Below are 21,250 nucleotides of genomic sequence, written 5' to 3'. Positions count from 1 at the left end.
ATCGTCTTGGACCTGGACAAAACTATAGAAGGCAGTGACTTAATTTTTTTGATAAAAAGAATGATTTATAATAACTTTATAAGAACATTTTGTACCCATCTCTTTTCTGATTAGAGAGGTGGCACAAGGATCGGCTCATTAGACAGAAGTAATGAGCCAGTCCATGTGCCACCTCTAATTAGAGAAGAGATACAGTAGGTACAACTGTACCTATCAATTTATACAATAAAGACAAAAAGCATTTTAAAATATTCCTTTCTTTTATACATTTATTAGTTCTCCAGTATTCAGAATCAAAATCATAACAAAACACATCTCAATACATAAGCTTTAAGAAATGGGGCACAGAATCACATTCTTGCCCAAGAGCACAATAAAGTTGTTTAAGCATCATACAGTTATATTTTAGGGGTTAGCTTCAAATCGTGTGTGTTCCTGAAGATGAATAATCAGTGTTCTTACATCTGGAGAGCCAAGAATTTGTGGAGAGCAACAAAACATCCCCCAGCTGTTCTGCAATGATCATGTCACTCTGTACTACACATAAAATTCTGTATGTAGATAAAGAGAAACACTATCGGGCATTACTAGAGGCTGAGTGGGTTCTCATTCTACTAGCAGTTTACATGAGTATTGATAGAACTGAAGAACATGAACAGCCAGAAATCTTTAGCTCTATTACCAGCTCTTGAGAGGACCATAGTTTAGTGGCCACGCACAACTCCGCTCCAAAATAGTGTCCTATATTTACTCGGAAAAACTATGATCGTAAATTAAGGGAACGTGTCACTTTACCAATCTATGTTTTGGAGAATGCAGGAAAACCTACTTATATGCAGTCACTCACAGAATAAATAATGAACCTACAGGATCACTTACCAAATGCCTATCTTTCAGCCCATCTTTTGAGAAAACTAATCATACAATAGGAATTTTCTCCTATGGGAAGATATCACTTCTCAGCATATAGATAACTTAGAATGACTCACACACATGTTTTAACCACATTGTGCGCATCATATTTTGAATATTCCAGTGCATTTCACTAAAATACTACGATTTACCTGTGAAGCTTTGTCCAATTTGCAGTGTACCATCAGTATCTGCAACTGATCCCACAAGAATCCTTGAATCAAAAGGTGTGCCATCATCTTCCCAGCCATTCAAGAAGAAACTAATTCTACTATGATGCACCTACAGAATCAATGTAAGGAGGCAAAAACACACTTCAGTATGCAATCACTTTGATTTCTCTACATGTGGTGTTAATCATTTACTAATCACTAACATCAATTCAATTTGCTTGCTATGTGCCTTTATATTTGGTGCCTACTGAAAGTAGTTACTTCTTTTCTGCCCATTCGTTAGCAATCCATTTAATAAGATCATCACTTAGATCCACAAATTATAGTATTTCTACAGTGGTTAAATCAGAGAAGAGCCTATGATACAGTGATCTAGTGAGGAAGGGGAAGAGAGGAAAACGAGACGGGTCTGTTTCACAAGGTATGAGGCTGGTTACAGCTACATCACCACTTCGGGCCATGGGCACATGTTACAGCTGTCAGAGCTCTTCTCACACACGTCAGCTCATACAGGCCCGAAGGGGCTATCTACCATACTCAAGATAACCAAATGCAGCATGTTTCAGCTAGGCCTCTAACACCCCTCCAAAATGCCTCCCTAACCCTAGCATGTTTCGTTCTACAAGGGCTGAAGGGAATGGTATAGGAACTGGCTACATCTGCTTTACACCCAGTGGGTAATTCCTTACATCAAGGGAACCCTTGGCTAAGAATATGCACTCAGCCAGCACCCAAGGGTACTACTTTCTGCAAGCATTCCCTTCCCTGCCAATTCATTTTAAATTTGAGCTAACGTACATAGAAATACTTTATGGCATTCTCCCAGCTCCACAAAGTCACAAGACGCTGAGCTTTTACAAAGTACTTTTTTGAATTAAAAAAATCCTCGTGTTTAGGTTACATAAAATTAGAAAAAGTTTAATAATATAGGTATGCTTTTCAGCCTTATATGTTATGAAACTTAATACTCTTTTTAAAAATGCAGGCATGTACAAAGTGAAAACTGGAGGCATTGTAGCTACAGTCAGTTGCTAATATTAAATTCATTAATGGGAAGCTAAGTCCAACTTATTCAAAACTTTTGAACTCTGTTCAATTGTTTACTGAACAAACTTAATCTCCTTTATTTCAGAAAATTATTTATTTGCAAAAATGAATTTACTTTATTTTTAGCAATATTTAGCTTGCATATGGCTTATTTCACATGAGAGCTTGGTAGCCTTCAGAGTTTGAAACATCGTTTTGTTGTTGCCAATTTACAGAGTGTTATTTCCATTTTGCAGATATGATGCCTGGTGAATCGTGCCTAGAAAGGCCAAATAAAACTCGAGTGCCTTAGCCTGTCTTGATACCCACTCTAATTAAAACAAAATAAACCTAGAATAATTGCTTCTATAAGAACAATATACGTGTGAGTACAGACAGAAGCTTTACAAGCCAGAATAAATTGTTACAAAGAGGAAAGCCAGAACCTGGAAAAACAGCAGTTTAAAACCACAACATAAGCACTCACAATGCTATTGTACCACTAAAGTCTTTCAAATTTCAGATGAAGATAAACTAATAAAATTATCTACAAATCTGAGCTCAGATGATCAGTGTCAGTGCCTACGGCAACATGAATCTATCAGTATTTTAAAAAAGAAAATATGAAATGAGATAAAGGGGTTTGTTTGGATGTGTTTGGTTGTTGTTTTTTTTCAAGCTTCGCACAAAATTGTACAGATGAATTTTTCTCCTAAAACTGCACTTTCAAACACACAGATGCATGCTGAGCTTTATTGCCATTTCCACGTTCAGTCAATATTTCCAAAATTTAGACAGGAATATTTATTACCCTTCCACTGAAGGAAATTTGAAGGCTATTATCATAATTACTAAGCCTTGAGATTTGTTCAAAAAGTTACTGCATATGAGTTTCACCACTCAAAATACATCTCTCCATTTTAAATTATCTTTTGTGTTGACACATCAATGACCTAAATACAACATTTTTTTATTTAATTTTAATTCAAAGCCCTCTAAACATCTGATGCCCTATTTGCAAGGGCCTAAGTATATGTGTATACTCTGGTTACATTGCATTTTCTTTCCGCATCGCATTTTTTACAGCCTGTTACTGTCATTTGGTGTTTGACTGTTATCATCATAAAAGATACAGGCTTTTCTACTTTGTTATTTGTAGCATTATCTCATGTTTTACAACATCTTTGCACAACATGCCCACACATGAAATATAACTAGTGAAAAGTTCTCAGTGGTATTAATGCATAAAAAAGAATGTGGTTCCATCTCTACTGTCTTTACCCAGCCAAAAGCTGATGAACAGCCAATTTTCCTTTATCACATTAGCACAGCCATGAGGGAAACACATTTGTTCTAGTCAGCTACACTAAAGATACTATTACCAATCTAACATATACATGTTTTATATCAGCAGTATTCTCGGAGTATGAGGGAGCCAACAATATATTAACACTAGCATGACAGTTTATTTAAGAAAAGAAAATTGTCTCTGTAGAGGGACAGAAGTTAGAAATGTATGGCTAAAGCTCAGTGTCACTGGTCTAATAAAGGTAATAATTCTTAAGCTTTCTTTATAGCAGGTAACACTCCTGTGGCAGCTCTGTCATATCATTCAAATAAAAATGTTGTCTTTTACAAGTTTAAGAGTGCCTTTATTTTTAGTCAGATATGAAGCATGTTTCCACTTTTCTGTTTTCACTGTAAAGCATTTGTACATGGAATTCAGAACTGGGTATACTCGCCCCCCACCAGCTCATTCCAAATTTACTGTCTCAGCTGCAGGTTCTATAGGACCTGATTCTGCCTCCCCCACTGGTAAGCAGAGGACATGCCTTCATGCACCTCCTACTAAAATCAGTGAAACTATTTATCACTTTAGAATGACAGAATTGAGCCCTAAATGACCAGGTATTTTTACTTGTTGAAAATAGGTGACTAACGACAATTTTAAATCTCTGTCCCCCCTCCCCCACCACCAATCTCTTTGTATTAAATAGGATTTAGAATAGTTGGGTTTAATATAGCACATCCCCAAGGTAGCCCTAAGCACTTTACAATGCTGAATTGGATATCAGTAGTGCAGTGACTGTGTAAGGCAAAGGCAGCAGTCATTATGCATTTGGCAGTAGCTCAATGTAATGATCCCCCTGCTGGTTATTAAAGGGGGTATGAATATCTGACATGGGAGGAAAATGTAGGAGGGAAACCATGTGTGGTATAAAAAAATCCCAGTGGCTCTCCACTGTGGGAGGAGAGGAATGTCTCAAAGTTTGGTGTCAGTATAGACTAAGCTAAGTAAGAAGGAAGGCTGGCACTGAATCAGCTGTTTGATGTAGTTATTTAAAGTCTCCTGACCGCTAGCATTAAATTGCATACAATACCATAGAAATAAAAGATGAATTTCACTCCTGACTAGGACAATAGGATCATTCCTCTGTTGTCTTTATTAATAACGTTCTACAGGAATTTGCCCCAAGAGAGTAACAGGAGATGGACAAGAAAGGCTGCTCTCATGGCTGCGCACAGCACAGGACCAGAAACCTGGGGCACTAGCAGTGTAATCCTAAGCTTGAAGCCATCTCTCCCTCCCATGCTTCCCCATCTGTCAGATACATAGTAAATCACCTCAGAGGGAGGTGGCAAGGATTAGTTAGTAAGATAAATTCACTCTGCAAGTACAGTAGCCTCTGCCAATTCAGAGCCTAAGACCAGTTCCAAGCAACGGAAAATCTACTTCATGGTGAACTGAGATGGTGAAAGATACACACCATCTTTCCTCAAGTAACATTCTTGTTATGATCCAGAAGAGTATCAAAGATGAAAGGTGCTGGGCCAATGAGCTGATAGACAAGTTCCTTCAGTGCATTCCAAACGAAGATCCTATGGTCCCTCCATCACAAGCAAATTGCCCATCAGAACCAGCAATACCAAACACAACCACTTCCTCCCTGGGAAAAATTCCCAACTCTATGGGTAGCTGTGGTGCAGAATGAATGAAGACACACTGAAGGACAAGTTGCTAATAAAATGAGATAGGGACAGGAATGTGATAACAACTGTTCACTTTCCCACCTAAAGATTTACACTAATCAGATCCTATGCGTGAAAATATAACAATAAAATTTCCTATGAATTTTGCCACTAGGTTTGGATCAGGCAGAGTTATCATGTATACAAAAGTCAATATTTTCATGTATTAACTGCTAACACAAACTTCCTTTATATTGCAGTAACCCGTGTGGCAAAAAAGAAGCATCACAACCAATCACTGCACTTCAGAGCAGTTGTAGTGGCTAAGACTGAGGGACAATGACAAAAAGCTGACGCGAGGGGAGCACATATCAAAGAGCACAATAAGCATGTATCGAGCTGCTCCTGAACACTCTTTGAACCTCAAACCATCAGCAGCTCAGAGACTTCATCAGTCCATCACAATTTCTATAATTTAGTGGCTTTCCATGGATTCTTTTTGCATGATTTTGTATAGCTGTTCCTTGAATGCAAAAGCTTGCATTTTCCCCTAATGCTCCCACTGTACAGACTGATGAAAGAATACCAAGAATTTTTCTTTCTCTCTTACTTTTTTTTTTTTAAGCCTTGAACTGTACTGTTATCTACAGGTATAATAAATGTATAAATAAATAAATAGTATAACAGTTATCAATAAAGAGCTTAACATGTATAATAAAAGATTTAGTATTTCAATAAAAATTCTCAATACGCTTTTCAAAAAAAGCCTAATATTCCTCTTTGTTAACAAAGAGGCAGAACACGATGCTACACATATATAAAGGCAACTGAGACAATTTCAGTGTCTTCCATGTAGAACTGAATTACATCATTTCAGCCAAAATAAATGAAGTTAAGTGAATTCTTATTCAGTGGACACCACAATCTTTTTGCATCAGTAAGATTTTTCCATTAAAGATAAGTCCTAATGTTAATACTACCCACATACCTTCTGCAAAATTATTTCTTATAAATAAGATAGGAAGGAGAGATGTGGAAAATAATCCTTTATGTTCTATTAAAAAAAAAAAAAAATACCAAAATATATCATAGCAGAGCTCAAGATCACTAACCAGAGATCAAAACTCGACTGCATTAAGTGTCATTCCACCAGTAGATGCAGTAGGCTCTTCTCCAAATGCTTTAGAATTTACAACTATTACAGTTTCAAAGACGTAAGTGGCTTTTAGTTAAGTACAATCTTTCCCTTTAGGTTATTTTTCCTATCCTAATATTTAATGGCACAGGGAAAGTTTATTGAAATATTACAGATAAATCAAAGGGTGTTATTTCTAGACAACATTAATCTTTTCTACTGGTTAAACATGCATTCCTTTTACTTTTCATCATAGCTTCTAGTAACCTTAAAATACAATTTAAAGTTTCGTCTCATCCTCTGTTGTCCTAACTAGATCACAGTGTCTGGCAAGACAGATGAAGAAACCAGATGGATTTCTTCCCAGATTTGCAGGCCATAAATGAGGAGTTCCACAACACAGAGAACTCTGGCACAAAAAATGAAAGGAAAAATTATTTTCTAGTCATTCAAGCCAAATGATACCAACTCTGGCCTATTTAGTCATCCAGCCAGTTTAGTGATGGCAAACACTTCAACTGTAACTTCAGCTCTTAAGGCTATTTGTACCATCAAAGAAAGTCTCAGATGGCAGAGGCAAGAATCACCGACACACATAAAACAAGGACAAGGCCCAAACATTCATCTTCAGACAAATACTAGGAAACGGAATACATTACGATATACATAACAGACACCACTGTTTTCAAACAAAATGAAAAAGCAGTTTAGGGGTCTATGATTCTTCCAAACATTGGGTATCTCCAAACTAAAATTATAAACAAAATTATAAACAAAACTAAAATTAAAAACAAACAAACAAAAACAAAAAATTCAAGCCCCCAGCAAATTTTTAACATGACAAATACAAATTCTGCTAGCTGAAAATGCAAGCTAAATTTAAAAATTAAATACAAACTAAAATATAAAGCCTGTTGCTCCAGTATAAGAAAACAAGCAAATTAACCTCCAAATAAGTGAATAGAAAATAAAGTGTAAGAAAACTTAAACAAGTCTATATTAGTTTATACTTTAAATAAGCTCTATTTGCAAAGTAAGAAGTTCCTGAGAAATAATTTTATTGTTATAAAGCAGTTGATACACAATATGAAGAATTTAAGTGCTTTATGATGAGCAATTAATTAGCTATATAATTTACCTGTAAGGCATGAAAAATATCTTCCATTTATTTTCCAAATCAGCAAACCAGCGGCAGGAATGACCCCTCCCCTTACTCGCTATAAAAGCTAAAGCAACTCCAGTATCAATAAACTTACACTGGCTTTACAGTGATGCTAATGAAAGCAGAAGTTAGCACAAAAGATTTGCTTAATCATTCAGAAATAACAAGGAATCAGAGATTATGAGAAATCAGAAGTTGTGACTCATCCAGCTCCAAAATTACTACGCAATGTACCATTACAATTGCTTACCGTCACTTAATTTGGTAAGGTTCTTATAGAAGTTGCTACCTAAACGTAGCTTGCTATCTGTTAAAATAACCAGGATTCAGGAAAAAAAACCAACCCTTTTCTTCTAAATACATTGCAGATTTGTTGTGTCAGGAACTTTTTCAATGAGCTCACTCTATAGGAACAGACAGTGTATTAACACATTTTCTCCCAAGGTGAGAAAACAGATTAAGGTTATGACCAAAATGACAGGCCTGTGGCTTCCTTGAATATTTTAATAGACTCAACAAATCAACAGTGGTCACCGATGACAACAGATGAGGGAAAACAATAGATGGAAGGAAGGGAATTAGTGATGCTGCTATAATGGTCTAATCAGAAACTTGAGCATAAAAATCTTTTTCACCTTCAACCTGTCTAAATATGTTCTTTTTGCCTGCTCATAGAAAGATATACAGCATGTTCTGCCACTGGGGGACGCGTACGTTCACAGCCCTACCATGCAAAAGCAAGTATGGAACAGAAGCGTAATAGTTAATAAAAGATGCAGGAAAGGGGTTTTGCATATCAAAGAGATGAGACACACAGGTATACATTTTGGTACTTTCTTGCATAATTGCAGATCTTGCTGAAGCTGCAGTTACAAAGGCTTCCACACAGCTTTAATATTTCGTAAGGGAATTTCTGTAAAGAGGAAAGGTCAGTGATACAGACTTAAGCAATACAAAGCAAATGAATGGAATTTTTTTGGGGAGGGGGGGAGGGGGGAGAATAAGATGAAACCATTAGCATGAATCAGATTTTACTTTCAGCTGTTATTTAAGCAGACCTAGTGACCAAAAACCACAGTGCTGCACTTTACATGTTTTTTAAAATCTGGGTGTCTACCTGCCCCTAAATTTATGCATCAGAAATGGCAGACAACTTTCTACCACAATTCAACACCATTGTTCGCAGAATGAATTGTAGAATCACACATGTTGAATTTCCCTCTCAAAGGCTCTTTTCCTACCCTCCAGGTCTGCCTTATTATTTTTATTTTGTATTATTCTACTGATTTTTATTTCCCCTTCTTAACCTACTATATTTAAGCTTTTTTTAAAGCAAAACAGTTCATACAGGTGGGACCTGATTCCAAGATTCCATGCCCCTAAGAACTATTTTTCTCATAAACTTTTTTCTCCTCCCAAGCCTTCAGGTAATCTCTCTGTCAGTCACCTTATGTCCGCTTTAGAAAATAAAGAGGTGAAGTAGTTTCCACAGCTTAAGCTCTGCAGATGAGTCAGGATTCCACACCACACACAACCACCTCCTGCTCCACACATTACTCACCAACGCTGGTGCACAACCTGCTCATACAGTCTTGTATTGCTTATCTCTCCTTACAACATACCACATGCAGCACAACCCAAATTTAAAACCTTACTGAATGGATAATTCAGTAACAAACACTGTCATACAGTTTGTAGTGCAAGTACATTTTGGCAGTGATGACATTATTGCAGATGGTTTACATCAAAATCCCTGATGCTCTTTTTTTTTTATTATTTCCCCCCTTCTCAGAGGCAAAGCTTACAACCCGAAGATAAAGAGTTCAGCTTTAGTCTTTTGCTCTTCACATATTTTTTTTTTTTTTTATTTGGAATGACAATTGAGACAACACAGGGGAAACTTGGCAGATCTAAGTCTTGGCAAGAGATAATGAATTTATGTAGCAAATGTATGACAAAAAGAATATGTCAGGAAGAATTTTTCTGGGATCTTGTTCTCAAACAGACCAAAAATAGATGCTAACAGTCATGGTAATGGGACAGGAGGGCAGTGGGGTGGGAAGGGGGTGAAAATTAAAGAATAACATCCAGGAGGATAAGCCAGCTCAGTTCATTGATTTGTGTAACACTTGACAGACAAATGGCACCTTCTACACAAGCAAAAGAACTTCATAATAAGTTTGACTGATTTTGGTGCTGCTTCAACTAGAACCCTGCTTCGATTTCAAATGCATTTCTCTTAATTACCAGTTACAGGAGAAAATGAGTACTACCTCATACAGCCATTGCAGATACCTAAAATCTTTATGCTGGTTTTAGAATTTTTTGCCAAATACAAAAGATACACGCATGATAAATTTTATTATATCCACTACTAAACAGCTTGATTCACATTTCTAAATACCTATTTTTCCATATTCAAATCCCATACTACCCTAACATGGCAAATAATGTATTTAAGCTGTAAGAACTCTGCACCTCTAAGCAAACTCAAACCTGCTACCCACCCCTCTTTACTCCAAGCCTTTGAAGCAACTTGGCTGCAAAGTTAAAGAGCACAAGACAATAGAGGCAAGCTGCAACCTGGCATCTATGTAGGTTTCAGTTTGAGGCTTTTCACACATCTTTCCTTCTCAGGCCACACTATTTTACAGGAAGAAAAGAAAGAGGGCTTGGGGTCATTCATCACAACCACTGACTTACACAACAGCATGGCCATGGACTTCAAGTGCTTATCTTAGCATTCATGGTTAGGGGAGATTCCTTTATTATCATTCTATCATACTAATCATTCTATCACTTTTAGAAGGAAGCCATGCCAATGCAATTCTAGATTGAGACTCCTTATCCAACTTAGCCAAAACTATAAAGTCAACTCTGCCCTCTCACCAGAGCATGCCAGTCAGTCCATCTGAAATATAAGGTCTGACACAAAAAAAAAGAATGTGCATGATGTGTGTGTAAATATTCAACATATTAACATATTAAGAAATTCAGTTATGATCACCTTCAAAATAGTGCCCTTCTGAGTTGACACAGAGCTGCATGTGGTGCTGCTAACGTTCACCGCAATTCTGCACATCATTTTCTGAAAGGCTGTTGAGGATCTGTCATTTTTGCTTGCACATCTACCAACAAAAAATGGGTTCCTTTGAGCACTGAATTGATCTTTGTGATCTCTTCACCATAAACCTGAGTCAATAATTGTAAAGCTTCCATCATGGATTTCTTCAGTTTCACGAGAAACTTAACGTTAAATCACTGTTCATTCTTGCACTCGGACGTTTTCCAACCAAGGGCAAGCAAACATGAATATTTGAGCATGCATCCACTCGTACTGAGTGAAGCAATTGAGTTGATCCTTGTCTCACTGTGAGAGGTTAGAACACATTCTATAACCATCTCTTTGTCTCTCCCCTCCCATTCTTCGTTCCTGAGCTATAATGTTAGTCTCAGGTTTTTTGCATCAGACCGAATACGCAATCACTAATGTTTTATGAATTAAGTAGTTTATTTTTAGTTCATCAGTATTGGAATTTAAGAATGACGCTGCATTCCTATTCTTCCCTGAGAAAGTGAATTAAAAACTCCAGAATCTTCTTTTCATCACCTCATTAAGCTCTATAGGAAAATCTCCTTCTGCCTTTAAAAGCTGGAACTGAAGTTAAGAGTGAATAGAAACTACACACATGAGATATTCATTGTTAAATTACTGAATTTTTCTTCAAAATGCTGCTTTATGCTGAGTAGAAGCCTGCATGAGTACATGGCTTGAAATAATTCAGAAGTATAATTCTTCTTCATCATGCTCCAAATGAACTTCCAATATACACAAGTCCACTATAAGTAGGATGAACTAACTAAATCAGTGAATTAAACCATATTTTAACCCAACTATCTTTGGACCATTACAAGAAAAGACCTGGAAAGATGCCTTTCTTTATAAGATTTATAGGGGATATGCACACACATCAGTACTTGATGACACCATGTACAACCTTGTTGCAGAATCCAGAGGATTTTAACTCTCACCACTATAACAGGGTAAAAACACCTGTGTTGAATATATTTTCCTGCAGGCCAGCAACCCAGTAGAATACCAGGAAAACATTACAAAAGGACGGGTGCTTTTTCATCTTTTGTTTCATCCTCTACTTTTATCTTTCTTTTACTCATTAGACTTTGAAAGACCCTTTTGTAGGAGTTACTGACAAAAACAACAACAAAAAATCCTCTATTAGATAGGTTTTAAAATTAAAACTGCCTAAATGGGAAAATCTACCACTTTTTAAACACTGAAATTGACTCATCACAACATTCTGTCCAGAGATAACAAGTGGACTGACTAGTACTTCAGCTGTGAATTTATTTAAATGTAGACATACACATGCAGTACTAGGAAGGCAAAAACAGGATATGAAATAAACATAAGGCATCAGCTCTAAGCTCACTGTCAAGAGTATACCAAGGCTTCTAACCACAGAGTTCAGCTGAAGGTAACTATCTGTCAAATGTAATCTGTGCAAGTGAATATGCTTAAGCTGGTGCTATGAATCAACCAAAATTGCTTTGGTCTTATTGACATTCAATTGCAAGAAGTTGCGGCTCATCCAGTCCAATAGACATCTGACAACACCAAGAGCGCTTCAGTGACAGAAAGCTTTAAATATAGATGCAACTATCATCACAATACACATGGAACTAAACTTTATGATTCCTCATATCATCTTCAGAAAGCGGTCATCAGTTGGATGCCATAAAAGCACATGGTCATCTTCTTTGGCTGTTGCCAATTTCTGCAGTTAACAAATCACTTGTGACTTGAAAAAGAGAATACAGATTGACAGAAAAAGACCACTCAATCATTCATCGCCGTCCCTTTAAATCTCTCTCTGAAATCCACTTTTGCCATTAACATCTTTGTTTGCATTTAAAAATAAAATGCCAGATAAAAATTTGTTCAAACTGCTTTATTTAGCTAAGAGACAGATCTTCAGCTACTACAAACTGCCATCAGCTTCAGCAATGTCATTTTACACCCACCGAGATTCATATTTCAAATATGATAAATTTACTTTCTTCCTTACAGCTGCTCCTTGTGCCTTGAAACAAGAGGTAATAACAATGTGCATATGCGGGATGCTGGACAATAAAGCATCTTGCATACCAGGTCCCAAAAGAAGACCCAATTTGAGTCCCAACTTTGCACAAACAAAATGAACACCACCTAGCAACCATTTATGTATTTGTTTGGCCCTTCACTCTTAGTGAACGCCTGCCATTTCAGTGGTAGATGGTCTAGTGCAGAACAGTGATTTCTTCGTAAAATTTTTTATATAAGTCCCACTGCCTACAGGACTTGATACATACACACTTGTTTGACCTCCTCATCTTGTGCCATCTCATTGCATCTCTCACCGTACAGTGAATCAAAAGCATTTGAGAGACACAAGCAGATAAAGGAAGTTGGGGAAGAGGAAAGAGTTGAGTACATACAATTTGCAACCATGTTTAAGGGGATGTACAGTGTAAGTATTTTGGGGGGACATGGGGAAGAAGAGATTCACATCCATGTAATGAGTACGCTGAACAGTTATGCCCATGCTTTGAGAAATTCAGTGTACAAAAAACAAAGACTTGAGGAAGAAACCTCATCAGGGGACCACAGCGACAGAACTGTCTTAAAACAGAAGGGCTGGAGAGGATAAAGGGACAGTAGAAGAAATGGTAAAGAACAGCGAAGGGGAAAGAAAAAGCTTGAGGTCGGGAGGGGCAAGTTGTCTCTTTGCCTTTCCTTCTTTTGCCTCAGGCCTATATCGGCCTTTCCTTTTCCTGACTTAACTGGGATGAATTTTAATTGCGGCCTCTCTACGTGTTTTATACACTATGTACTCTCGACTTGTGTGGAGTGGATTTCCCATTCATCATAGGATTGCAGGCAAAAATCTCAGGAGCATTTTGCTTTCCTTCAAAGTTAGCTTTGCTTAAATCAATAACTTTAGGGCTGCTTCCTCTATCTAGCACATACCTCCATTCCACAACCATTTCAAATTTCATGATTTTATGAACATTTGGGTTTGTTTCTTATCTTCACATACAGATTTATTTTTGTAATCTTTCCATGATAACAACAACAATATTCTATATTATTTCAATAACAATATAAAGGCAACAAACTTAAAGCAACAGTGGAAACATACTCTCATTTGTAGTTTTAAAACTGTCAATATCCTAATTGATCTCTAACAATCTCTCTTCCTCCTGCCTCCTCCTCAATACACCAGCCATCTTCAAATCAAAGTTCTGGTTTTCTTGGGGGCCCATTTTATGTCTTAAATGTTTTTATTGCTTGGCTTTTTTAATGACCACTTGCAAGACTTGTGCAACAGCCCAGAATCACAACTACACTGAATTGCCCTTACCTGGTATGCAAACCACTGAACTTAGTTTAAAAAGCAGAGGGGAATGGGGGAGGGGAAGAGCAGGGATGTTTCCTTCTGATTGAGTATCATCCTTCAGCAATATTGTTACATCTCTTCCAGCTTTATATTAGCTCTTCCTTCACTAAAACTGTATATCTTGGCATTTTAAATCCCCCTTCATTTTCCTGGTTGTCTCTCTTATTCCAATAATATCTTTCTTATCCTTGAAAACATGTCACTCCAATTCAGCAGTCTTATTACATATGCTCCTAGCATTTGTATAAAAGATATTTAGCTTTTCTTTTTGCTCTCCCTTACGTTTCTTTTTTACTATCTCCTACAATGTTAATCCCTTCTCAACGGGAAATGGTTTTCCTTCAATCCAAGCCTTTCTTTTTGTGCATAGATCCACTAGTTCAGCTTGAATTCCCTGAAGAACAACATAAATTTGAAATAAAAAAAAAAAAAAAAAGAGGTGGGGAGGGGGAAGGGAAAGAAAAAGATGAAACCCTGAAGTGCTCCTGAAGCAACTTAACTCTCTGTTCAAGGGCAAGCCATGTATTAATATAAATTTGACCCCAAACAATGAATTCAGAAAGCAACTAGAATGCAGACTGATCCATAAGGTGGTTTACAGGCTTAAGATGTGAATAATGCCATCAAGATGCAAAAATGCAAGTAACAGCAAGAGGAAGGATCCAAAATAAGAATCATGTATGTCATTAATTTTTTGGACAAGATTAATTTTAGTACTGTATTAAAAACTGAGTGATATAACCACATGGCCAGCTATCTGATAAACAAGGCCAAAGACAAAGAAAGATCAATGTGAAGAGAGACAGCTTTTGAAATGGTATTTTTAAATAATTAGTATTTAAATAAGTAAATATTGCTTTAAAATAAACAGTTTAATCTGAGATTAGTGATCCTTCTGCCACAGGGTAAGCATTCCAATTATGGACTGGCAATTTTCATTTAATCTTTTCTTGGTGAGTACATTGCCAGTGTTTCAGCAGTATGAAGCGATATTAAAATTGTTAACTGCAGCTTTGCCACAATCTACCCCAACCAGCACTCTACCAATGAAAAACAAATTTTATTGTCTGTGTCAGTAGACTTCTATCAATATATTCCAGTTGCCTCAGGACAGAAAAAGTGTATCTGGACAGGGGTGTGGCAGAGAGAATCTCAGCTTAAGATTGCAAGTAGAGGTTCTGTTAAAAACTAAACTCATTAACAAATAAGCTTTGCTCTAAGTACTAATTTTAACCATAGATCAATCCCTGTTCTTTCTACTTGGGAAGGTTTTATAAGCAACTCTTGTGCTGCAAATGAGTTCCAAACAATAAAAGATAATAAGAGGATCCTAGTCATCAGATCTGAAAATATATAGAGAACAATCACTTTCTTGCTGCATAATGACTCTATTTTCCCCAAGTCACAAAACAAATCAGATCCAAGATCCAATGATCACTATAGTAACATGAAAGGAGACAAGTATTAAGGATTCAACAAGCTGCTTTTTAGCAGCTAAAACAGTTACATAAAACAGACTTGCCAAAATTAATTGAAACAAAATGTCTGAAAGCACATTTTTGATAATCCCATAACAATGCACATTATTCTCTCTGCCCCCTCCATTTCAAATACAACCACTGATTCTGAATTTTCCCGAACTACTTGTAATCATGTAAATTAGGGATGAGATGTAGATGTCAAATGAAACATCCCTTCTGAATAAAGTCTCTATGCTTCACTCGTCAAAGAATAAGTGGATAACCACATAAATAAAGGGAGTGTCATTAATGTACAATCATTAACCCTGTATTATACTATCTGCTGTAAATCAGTTTCTAATCTTTTGAACTCATTATATGTACACAATTTTGCACCATTTGCACTGTTTGTACTGGGACTTGTAAGTTATTCCCAAATTTAATGCAAAAATACAGTGATTCTACAACAGCTGAATAGCTGTGCAGGGACTAGAAGGTTGAAAATCCATCCCTGTGTCTTTTTTTTTTTTTTTTTTGTGATGATTTACACAACAAGGAAGCAATAATTCTTGCCATCTGAATGACTTGCCACAAAAGTTCCACGTAAGCAGTTAAGCAATTTTTGCAAATGAAGTCTGATCTTTTCTTTCAAGAAAGGTTAGTTTCTCTTCATGGCCAAGGATCCAAAAACTTCCACCTTTGATTCCATTCATACTCATTTCAGGCCCAACAATTGCAACCAACAACTTCATTTCAGGCCTTTCCTTCCTCCTCTGTACCCTACTTTCTTCCTTCCATCACAAACTCCTTTAGAAATGGTCATTCAACTATTCCTTTGTACTGTAACTCTTCACTACTCTTTCTGACAACTTACTGTCAGCTTCAATTTTCATTTTTTAATAACTGCTTTTCTCCAGAATTACTAAGCATCTTACCAGCTAAGCCTTGCAGTAGGTCCAAATAGTGCTGTTGACTGAAAGCAGACAAAACCTGACTTAGGAAGACTGCTTTCGTAGCTCATCATTGGTAACTTATTTTTTTAAAAAGGTAAAGGAAAAAGTTTATGCAGCAGATCCTTCACATTTTTTTTTGGAGCTGGGGCAGGAGATGGCCAGGAGAGGTCATTCAGAAAGCTCCTAGTGGTTTCCTGTGAACTTTAGTGTACAGGCCTCAAGATACGGCACAGAATGGCCAGATTACTGATCAACATCAAAGATGATGTCAATAAACGCAGATTAAGAAAATGGATAAAAGCCCTCCACAAATATAATAAAATATTTATATTTTATAATATATTTATAATTATAAAATAATAGATTTTATAATATATTTAATAATATTTTATAATTATAATAATAGTATAATAGTCCAGCAGAAGAGTTGTAATCTACTCTACTGACCTGTACATACATAATTACCTACCTTACAAACAACAGGTACATGCATAAGGCACAAATAGTAACTTGGATAGACAGAATATCTACTATCAAGACTCAAGCAGTCTTGATAGAAAAGCTCAGATATATCAGAGACTTTCTTTTGACCAGTTCTAACTCTAAGAATCACAGAAGTCCCATGGGACATGGTCATGAAACTAGAAATAAAGGCACATACCTCTGAGTAATGCGGATAAATCTTCAGGGTAAGAATTTCACGTGGAAAGAAACAGAAGCTTGCAGTTCTGATATGTTGGATTAGGAACAATATTGATAGTTTAAACCCATGCTGCACTGATTATCACATGCTGATTTGCCTACAGGTGCAATAACAGTGAACCTGACAAGATACATGGGCTATCTACAACCACAGTCTATAGCAATAGTAAACCTAAATACCACCAGAAAAGGAGAGAGGAGAAGTTCAAGAGGAAAACATTTTGGCTGTAATACAGGAGGCACAAGATCAAAGTCAGCCCCATTCTTTGAAACACTGCCAGTATCACAAAGGGTCAGACAAGCAAGGTTGCACGATTCTGCACACAACCAAGCAAATAGTGCATGGAAAAAATACTGACATCAATTCAGAATTGAGATACTTTTCTGGAACAGACAGAATTAAAGAATGGTAAGCTTCCAAACACCCAAACAGGACCAATTTACTTGTTTATTAGGAAATAAACCAACCAAGTTTAGGAAAAAAAAATACTTAAATGTATCTTAATAGAAGTCATAACTAAGCATTCCTCCAATGAAGACAGGCTGAGAGAGTTGGGGTTGTTCAGCCTGTAGAAGAGAATGCTCTGGAGACACCTTATTGGGGTCTTTCAGTACTTATTGAGGACTTATAATTGTTGCAACGGTACAAGGGGTAATGTTTTAAAACTGAAAAAGGGTAGACCTAGATGAGATATAAGGAAGACATTTTTTACATTGAGCATGGTGAAACACTGGAAAAGTTTGCCCAGAGAGCTGGTAGATGTCCCATCCCTGGAAACATTCAAGGTCAGGCTGGATGGGGATCAGAGCAACCTATCTAGTTGAAAATATCTCTGCTCATTGCAGGGGTTTGGACTAGATGACCTTTAAAGCTCCTCTCCAATCCAACCATTCTATGATTGTATGTAGACAGTAGATTGTTACGAAACATGCCTATCTTTGAAATCTAAAGCCTAAGATGTTTAAACCTGTACATCAGGAATTAAATAGATCATACCAATGAAAAAGTGTTGCTATACCTTAAAGAAGGTTCAAATTTTGATAAGGTAAATCAGCTAAATGTATTAAAACATACTAGAGAAGCTGGTATTCTGGCCCATCTTTTAAAAAGAAAGAAAGAGCACCTTCTGATTCAATGGGAGATGAGAAAAGCAGCAGAAACAGAAAATATAATTTCCTATTAGCCCTGCACAAATTAAAGAACAATGCAGAAATTAAGATTATAGACAAGATTCGTGACCAGGCCTTGAAGCAATTGTTCTGATAATCCATCAAGCCATGTCCATGAAGGGTGAACTAGTTGGAAAAGCACATACATACTGTATACTGGAAAAGCTAACACTTCCAACTTCAAGTTATGACGCATGTGGGTACAGAACAGCTGACCAGTACCATATACTGGCTTTCCAGAAAGATTTCAAACTCTATAGAGATTAACTAGCCACATTTCACACAGACAAAAGTTTATCGGTAGGTACCTCAACCAATCTCTGCTATTTAATATTCCATGTAGGTTTAAAAACAGTCATTAATGAGATGAAAAAGAATGTAGTGAATACATCCAGACAGTAAAAGTCAAAGCTTACTTTAAAATTACAACAAGTAATCAACATTGTTAAGGAATAGGCAATAAAATAGCAGACTAAATGTGTTAACCACAAGGTAGAAGACCTGAGAAAAATATTCTTAACTATGTAAACCATCACTGCTCAGAAAACGTAGTCTTGGATTTACTGTAGATAGTCACCCACTAATGAGCAAAATGCTCAATGGCAAAAGAGGAAACACATTCCTTATTGGGAAAGAAATGATGAACAGAACCACAAAACTTTCTTGTTTAGAAGTTAATGGTGCAAAATGTCTGGAATAACAAGTGGAGATCTGACCCTTGCATCCCCAAAATTATAATAGCATAACCCCAAAAGTTACAGGAAAGATCAGTGAGGATGACAAAACTCTAGAGTGGCTTCAATATAAGAAGAGATCCAGTTTATAAACAATTACAATGTTACCAAGTTCTACTACCAAAACATCAGATAGCATGAGAATGATAAATAAAAAGCCATTCATAGAAGAAATTGGCAAAAAGAAATTATCAGACAGTAGGTTTAAAATAAAGAACAATTTCATACAGACATAATTGCATATTAGGAACCCATTGCCACAAGATACTAGCAATACCAAAACAAACTACAAAACAAAAAAAAAGCAGTAGACCATTAAACTAAAACTAGGTCAGTCAGTGACTATTCAATACAGCCTAGTTCCGTATGCATCTAATCTTTCATACACAGAGTATCTAGACAGACTGTCAAATCAACACATGAGGCCTTAAACCATGCGAAAATTACAGCATTATTGAAGTATTCGAACGAGATACAAGGACAGGCATTCTTCCCCTTCTTCCATCCAAGAACTTAGGACTCTCCAGTCAAGCTGACAAGTTGTTCAGTGCCAGGAAATATCCTTTCCTTCCATGAGAAAATGAAACATTTGAAGACTTACTAGAAGATTCCTCCTGTGGACTGCCACCAGTACATATAGATTCTACATTGTATGGGATCTATACGTCATTTATGTCACCTTCCATTTGCTGCATGCACAGGTGTTAATGCAAGATGTACATGAGAGAGTTCACACATAAATAAAAGAGGTTGTATAAAGGACAATCTGAAAGTTTTATCTTCCATTTCTTGGTCAGACTTCTGACTTAAGTCTCAGTCTCTAAGCTAAAGAAATCTAAATCAAATGTAGTAGTTGCTCTAAGAAAAATAAAACAGATAAAGCAGAAGCTGTTCTATTTTGCTGTAGTCAAAGTTTTTAGACTATTATCAAAAACACTTCAAGTATCTTTATGAAAACATCTGCTCAGCAACTGGCACAATATAAAGAGGAAAGGAAAATGGTTCAGTATCTGTGACCCTTCATTGCCAACAAAGTTGTTCAAACCAGTTGCCAGTTTTCAGCTCATACACTGTGCAAGCCAAGGGCTACCTGCTGGAGGAACTTCTGGGCATACTGTAAACGGCGTGCTCTAAATTGTGATACTCCAGTGTACAAGTTCAAGCTCAGTACTCAAAAGGAATCAAATTCAAGCATATCAGCAGTGCTCTTCAGTCATACAAGATTTCAAATAGACATAAGACAAATCCGTATCAAAACAACCCTCCCTGGACACAAAACTGACAACACTGATGTACCCTGGGGGTGTCATCTCAATGTTTCATACCAACAGCCATATCAGGTACAAGCAGCTACTTCCAGTCTCTCAAAGTTTACTCCCTACACAACTTAAGAGCACACAAACATACAAATGGAAGAGCAGAGGTGTACCTAAACTGCTGCAAAGGTGTACCTAAAATTACATCAAGCAACACATATGTATACACTTATAAGCAGTATACATAAACATGTATTTAAGAGATTAGTTCAGAATCAAGGGCCATCTCATCCAAACAATGGGGTTTTTGCTTATGTTTCTCCCAGGAGGACTCCAGATTTCTAGCAAGCTGAAAACTACAATCATTGGAATCAATTATTTAATTCACAGGATGCTGCTAAACAGCATACGTATCTCTCTCTCAGTTCCTCTAACTCCAGTTATGCAATTTTTACTATTATTCTTAATATTGAATTTGAACACTTAAAGAACATCATCTTTTCTTTAACTTTCAAAACATTCCCCTCTAAGTAGGAGGCAAGCTACTTCCATACAGTATGACATACCTTTTAGATTCGTATGAAACCACAATATTAAATAACATTTTTTCCACAACAAAAAATATGCTTACAAGTGATATTTTATGTACTGTAACTACACATGACAGGAATGTATGTATTGCATATTACAATGGTCACTAGACATTTGATTAACAGCTACTAACTATCATAAAAGAAAATTATGGTATGCTTAAGATGAAAGAAAGTTATTTTCCAATTTAAAAAACCCATTCCACAATTCTAGAGTAGCACAGACCATTATTCACCTCTGCTTTGCTCATTTTTATCTTAAAAATTAAATTAAAAAGCAAAAACACACTGAGTGACAAAAATGGAACTTTAAGAATTGCAGGACATTTAAAGATTTGAGACTAGAGGGGGAAAAAGAAGGCAAATAGTTCTTAACATAGTGCTTCCAGGATTAAAAATACAATTTAATTTGCTGCCACATGTTTTTGTATAAGGAGACAAACTGTTGTAAAACAAGTCAAAACCTGATGGATTTCAAATCTCATCTAAAACTCTCCAAACAAATCAGTACGGAATAGCTTGCAGAAGCTACACCTACCTCCTCCCAGC

At 36.5% G+C, this 21,250-nt stretch overlaps 1 protein-coding gene across 1 annotated transcript in view; it reads right to left on the bottom strand.

Moving 5' to 3' along the window:
- USH2A (usherin) overlaps positions 1–21,250 on the bottom strand; it is a 386,799-nt gene that overhangs the window by 349,694 nt on the left and 15,855 nt on the right. The window contains exon 4 of the mRNA XM_054061157.1: positions 1,065–1,194. Within this exon, the coding sequence (XP_053917132.1) occupies positions 1,065–1,194 (130 nt within the window). The remainder of the gene's footprint in view (positions 1–1,064; positions 1,195–21,250) is intronic.

The sequence above is a fragment of the Cuculus canorus genome, chromosome 3 (assembly GCF_017976375.1).
Source record: "Cuculus canorus isolate bCucCan1 chromosome 3, bCucCan1.pri, whole genome shotgun sequence".
NCBI lineage: Eukaryota > Metazoa > Chordata > Aves > Cuculiformes > Cuculidae > Cuculus > Cuculus canorus.
Note: the sequence above shows the minus strand (reverse complement) of the source record. Positions and strands in the feature narration are given on the sequence as shown.